At 39.3% G+C, this 6,000-nt stretch overlaps 1 protein-coding gene across 1 annotated transcript in view; it reads left to right on the plus strand.

The window, feature by feature from the left end:
* The window catches only part of LOC121724270, a 33,000-nt gene extending 27,229 nt beyond the window's left edge, over positions 1-5,771 (plus strand). Inside the window, exons 3-9 of the mRNA XM_042110703.1 lie at positions 2,371-2,419; positions 2,978-3,197; positions 3,372-3,517; positions 3,668-3,836; positions 4,525-4,733; positions 5,273-5,483; positions 5,609-5,771. Of these exons, the coding sequence (XP_041966637.1) occupies positions 2,981-3,197; positions 3,372-3,517; positions 3,668-3,836; positions 4,525-4,733; positions 5,273-5,483; positions 5,609-5,721 (1,065 nt within the window). The 5' untranslated portion in view covers positions 2,371-2,419; positions 2,978-2,980 and the 3' untranslated portion in view covers positions 5,722-5,771. The remainder of the gene's footprint in view (positions 1-2,370; positions 2,420-2,977; positions 3,198-3,371; positions 3,518-3,667; positions 3,837-4,524; positions 4,734-5,272; positions 5,484-5,608) is intronic.
* The last annotated feature ends 229 nt before the right edge of the window (positions 5,772-6,000 follow it).

The following is a 6,000-nucleotide window of genomic DNA, read 5'->3' on the forward strand; positions in this document are numbered from 1 at the left end:
GGGCGATGGCCTCAACAGACTGGTAGAACATCCTGAGGAGCTTGCTGCACACATTGAAGGACCGCAGCCTCCTCAGGAAGTACAGCCTGCTCTGTCCTTTCTTGTAGAGTGCATCAGTGTTGGCTGACCAGTCCAGTTTATTGTCCAGGTGGAGACCCAGATACTTGTAGGTGCTTACCACCTCCACATTGACCCCATCAATGGAGACTGGTAGCAGAGCGGGCTTAGACCTGCGGAAATCCACCACCATCTCCTTGGTCTTTGAAGTGTTGAGTTGAAGGTGATTGAGTTTGCACCACTGCACAAAGTCCTCCACCAGGCTCCTGTACTCCTCCTCTTGCTCGTCCCTACATCCCACAATTGCAGTATCATCAGAAAACTTCTGCATGTGGCATGACTCTGTGTTGTAGCAGAAGTCAGATGTGTACAGGGTGAACAGGACTGGAAAGAGCACAGTTCCCTGTGGCGCTCCGGTGCTGCTGATCAGTGTCAGAGAGGCAGTTCTTCAGTCTGACGAACTGTGGTCGCTCGGTCAGGTAATCTGTAATCCAGGTTACCAGGTGAGTGTCCACACCCATCTGCAAGAGCTTGTCTCCCAGTCTGAGGGGTTGGATGGTGTTAAAAGCACATGTGATGTTAGAGCGACAGGCCTGAAGTCATTAAGCTCACTTTGGTGTGGTTTCCTGGGGACGGGGGTGAGACATGATGTCTTCCACAGTGTTGGAACTTGTCAGAGACGTAGACTCCAGTTGAAGATATGCTTCAGTGGCTCCCCCAGTTCAGCAGCACAGGCCTTGAGCAGCCTTGGACACAGTCTGTCAGGCCCGGCTGCCTTCCGAGGATGAAGTTTTTTTAAAAAGATAACTTACTTGATCAGCTGTAATGATGGCGGGGATGAGGAGGAGGAGGGGTCCCATATGGAAAAGGTATAGACAAATCATACACAATTTTCACATGTTTTATCTGAATCCTGAAAGATTTTTATATGACAGTGAAACCAGCTACAAGATCCTTGGTAAATGTGTGTAGCATGAAACATATAAAACTGCGTAACCTGTAAGGGCTATATATGACACTAATTCCACATACAATATCCTTACAAATGTGGGAGAAAGTTCATTTTTAACACATAATTATAGAAAAAAACAAGGGAAATGATGATTGTTTGCTTAAACTTGATTGCTGTGTTGTTTGTGTATGAGAGTGAGAGAGAAAAGTATGATGGTGTGTGTGTGTAATTGAGTGTGTGAAGAGAGGAGTTGGTCAACCATGGTGAAAACACAATAATGCAAATATTGTAATGCAACAACCTTACAAAACATAAGACATGCTGACACTGTCAACATTCCACTGACATAGCACTGTGAACATCTAACATGCTGTAAAAATACTTTTTAGTTTACAAAATCCCAATTATTATACAGGTCTTATTGACTTGTAATATTCAAAAAAGCAGCTATACACTTGTCTCTTTTTTCACATGCCTCAACTGACAAGAGGTCATGTCACTTTATTAAAGAAATACAAAATTACATGCACATTTTTCATTACTACATGTTGCATTTAATTACAGTAATGTTGGCTATATATCAGAGACATGTGTAGCATCTTATATTAGAATATAATTCAATATCAGCAATAGCAACAGATTAATTGACCATGTTGACAATTATTTAATTCATTCCATCATTTGCAGTAGTATGTTTTCAGTAAGCGACAAACAATCGAGCTGGACTGTGTACATTGAATATACATACATGTATATTATGTAACTTCCACAAAGTTAGACTAAGAGTCATAACATCAGCCATCCATTTTTTCACAGGCCACAACATTTAGGACAAAAAATGTGGTAGCCTACACTTACATATTGTATAGTAGGCCTATGTTGCTCAATGTCTGCGCATGTTCTGGTGATTTTCCTTAGGAAATAAACAGGTAACGAAATTACTTAGGAATTAAACAGGTAATCAATTAATTTATTTCGAATTAAGAAATAATCAGGTACGGCCTAATTAATTAATTAAGATGCTGCCAAAAGAAATGCCTAACTGCATCAGGAAATGGTTGTAGGCTACAAACCTTCTTTTCCATCTGCTCAGAGTACGTTTAGGAACATTCTTCCTCAGCCACTCGTTTTCTTTCTCCTGAGAAGTGCGTTTTCTTTTCATCATTTGTCTTTTAAAAGAAATGACTGTATACTGCCCTAGTCTTTGCCATTATCATTCAAACCCGCAAGGTCAAGAACAAGGACAGCGAGTAAGAAAAGAACGAAACGAAAACAGCGAATGCAGAGAAAAAGGCGCGACTCCAGATCTCGCAAAATTCTACGAGATCTGGCTAAACTTTTGAATTGAGGACTGATGCCAGCCGTCGTCGTCACGTCAGCCAGAGAATCCAAGGATTGCATCTACCAGAAGTAAGTGAATTACCCAGTATTTGAGTGTTTTGGCTTAAAATAGTTGTGCATTCGTGTAGCTATTTTTGTTGGGCTGTAGCTTCCAACATTCCCTTGTTTACAGAAGACGGCACCTTTGAAGCTAACAGAACTTTTAGTTAGTGCTACCTATGTCATATAGTGTAGCCTGCTAACTTAATGGTAATGTTAGCTGATAGAACTATAACTGGAAGTGGTGGAGCTGCCACAAAGTTAATGTTACATTACTAAGTAATCTTACCTTTTGTAATGTTAATAGACGTGTTGCTATTGTAGTTGAGCTCATATTTTTAAAATAAAAATACAAATAATTTATGAGGGTGCTCTGGTAGGAAAGCTGAACTCACAGAAAGTTAGCTGCTAGCTGCGAGTTAAGTTATAGCAGGGAGCCGGTAGGTTACACTGTCAAGATGTATCTTAAAATTAATATCTAAAGTGTCCTTTGGCAGAAGATTGGTGTTTGACTTCCTCACATTTAGGCCTATACCCGGTGTTATGCTGATTGCTAACAATGCATATATTTACTTTTAATCTTTTAAGAATATGGAGAGAAAGTTTGCTGTGGTACAGTGGATTGAAGGGGAAGATTCAGGGAAGTTCAGTGATGTGAAAACTGATGCTATAAGGAGTTATGATGATTCCAAAATGGACCAAGATGGAAATCCAATTTCCCCCTACTCAGCCTTTATTGAGTGGCGCCACGGAAAGAAGCCAAAGGGAGGGTGGCCTCACTATAAAGGAGATGTGCTTTTTGTTAGTGGTAAGTTTGTCCTTAATTGTCCTATTTAACTCACTATTAACACTCACTTCAAAGGCATTGGTTAGCATCCAATCATAAACAATATTTTTTTTCTGTATGAACTATAATTGGCATAGACTAAAGTAGTTAGTTGTTTGAAATGAACTATGGTGTTTGACAAACTCTATTCTCTAGGTACCCGCTTTGAAAACACCTGTAAATTAAACTCTCTGCTGGAAGAGGTGGAAAGACCGCAGCTGACCAAAAGGGCGTCGGTGGCCCTTTATAGGAGCGAATCAGATGATTCCACTGATATTGAGACTGAGCCAAAGAAAGTTAAGGTGACATTAATTTACTTTTATCTTACAGTAGTATATGTAATTATCATATTTTCCAGTGGTAATATATAAATTGAACACTGCTGATTCAGTTCTACAGTACATTATGGGTAACCAAGTATTGCTATCAATTCTGTTTATCTTGACAACCAGAAGTCAAAGGTGAGGGCGGACCCTGCAGAAGACTTCCTGAAGACATATGGACCTGGCCAGCCTCATTCAGTTGACAATCATGACCTGAGAAAGACACTGGTGGAGTTAAAGCAGGAGGTCAAGGACCTTAAAGAAGAGAACACCAAATGGAAGGAAATGGTTCTTCAAGGTATCACTGCTTCTTATGAACTGTAGTTGAGTCATATTCATATTGAGCCATTAGACAACTACTAGGGCTGGGCGATATATATCGATATAAATGATATATCGATATATTTTAAAATGCGATATGGGATTAGACCATATCGCATATATCGATATAGTTCAAATTTGCGCCGTGATCCTTGCTCCACGCAAGCCGCTGACCGGAGCTATTTGCACTGCTCCCCTCTCTGCACTGCTGTGAAACTGCATGCTACTTTTCTCATAGAAATATATTTATTACCTTATATATATTACCTTATTTACCTATTTTATTTTATAGGCTATTTTTATTTAAGATTTTTTTTTTATTTAAATGTGCACCTTACGGAGCTTTGATTTCAAAAAAGGCACTCCAGTTTTATGTTGACATTTTATTGTTATTTGAGTAGTGAGTTTTCAATAACATATTTGACTGAACATTTCATTTTACAGCTCTAACTTTGCGGAAAAAATATCGGGATATATATTGTATATCGATATTCAACCTAAATATATCAGGATATGACTTTTGGTCCATATCGCCCAGCCCTAACAACTACACAGATACACATTTTGTCTAAATAACTGTAGGAAGTATTGTGACTATACTGTAGGCTAGCTTGTGGAGTGATGACAACTGTTTCTGTTCTGTTCCTGTCTTGTTCTGCAACTAGATGTGCCAGGACTCCTATATGGCATGAAAAAAATAATGGATTCAATTACACCTCCTAAGACTACCACACCAAGGCTGACCTTGCAAGGTTCTCCTCGGTCAACATCCAGTTCAGGACCCACCCCTGATAAGTCCCCAAGTTCTAGGCTCTCTACAGCCACATCTGCATCTCCCCCCATTCCATCACCAACTGTCTCCCAGTCATCTAAGGTAATCTATTTTCAAAGAATAAATAAATACTTAAGATAGAAAATAGATGTACTGTATGTGAGACGTCCTTGCAATGAGTATGTCTAACCCTTTATACAGTATCTTAAAGCAATATTCTGGGAAAGAATCATTCTAGGGTCCATTTGAACAGTCTTCATAAACATTCTTTTTAAATTAACTTTGTGTACACTTACAATGTTTTTGACACTCATATTTTGTGTAGGGATCCTCTTAATACAACTGATGAAGTATGATTCTATATTGAGCCTTGTTAGTGGTTAAGTTGCGACTGAATGCATCCTACGATCTGTCCATAGAGTGTTCATTGCAAGCTAAAGTGCTGCGAATGCTTCCATCCATCAAACTAGAAAAATGCTGCTATGCGTTTAAAATCACTTTTGAACAAAAGTTTTACTCGTTCCCATGCTCAAATAGACCCTAGAATGCTTTTAATCTGGAATATTGCTTCACATATGTTGAGATGACAAAACATACCATATTCCAGTTTTAATGCTCTCCTTGGGTCCTTATCTAAACAGGTGGAGATTCATCCTGGGACTGGAGTCATGATTGACAAAATAGCATGGGCCTATGCCCTCAATTCAAATTCAGCCACTGTGTTTGTGAGGCATCTCCTCACTGCAGTCTTCCCATTGGAAATATTACTGGTGAGCAATCTTCGGGGGACCAAAAGAAGTGGAGGAGATACTCGTCTACCACTGGACAAAAATAAATTGGATGCCATTTACAGTAGGTTTTCAGCTTTATGAAAGCTTTTATGTTCATATTCACTATTCAGTGCACTATTCTGTATCTCCTGACAACAGCCTACTATAGTACATGTTTGCATTTTTCTGTGTTTGTTTCATGTGTAGGTGCAACTCTTGAGAGGTTTCCAGGGACTCCACTGTCCAGCATCGGAACCACGATCAATGCCAAGATTACCGAGCTCAGGTCTAAAAGTAAAACCTCCACACCTCACAGTTAAACTTCTGCCTTTGGAGGCCATTTAATTAGTGTTGAGGGCATGTTAGTGAGAGTGGCATGTTAATTGTAATCTAAAGTAATACAGCTACTGTAGTTTGTATAGCTGTTTGTTTTCATTTAATAAAAAAGCTGAATGTTTACATCTGTGAAACGTCTAGGCCTATGTTTTCCATATTACAGATCTAGATTGACATATACCACTACATGGCAGGAATTAATAATTGCATGTTAACCATGTCTGCTCTAGCAGTTTAAAAGTGTACAGAATTGTGTACAGAAG

Source organism: Alosa sapidissima, chromosome 1 (genome assembly GCF_018492685.1).
Source record: "Alosa sapidissima isolate fAloSap1 chromosome 1, fAloSap1.pri, whole genome shotgun sequence".
Lineage (NCBI taxonomy): Eukaryota > Metazoa > Chordata > Actinopteri > Clupeiformes > Clupeidae > Alosa > Alosa sapidissima.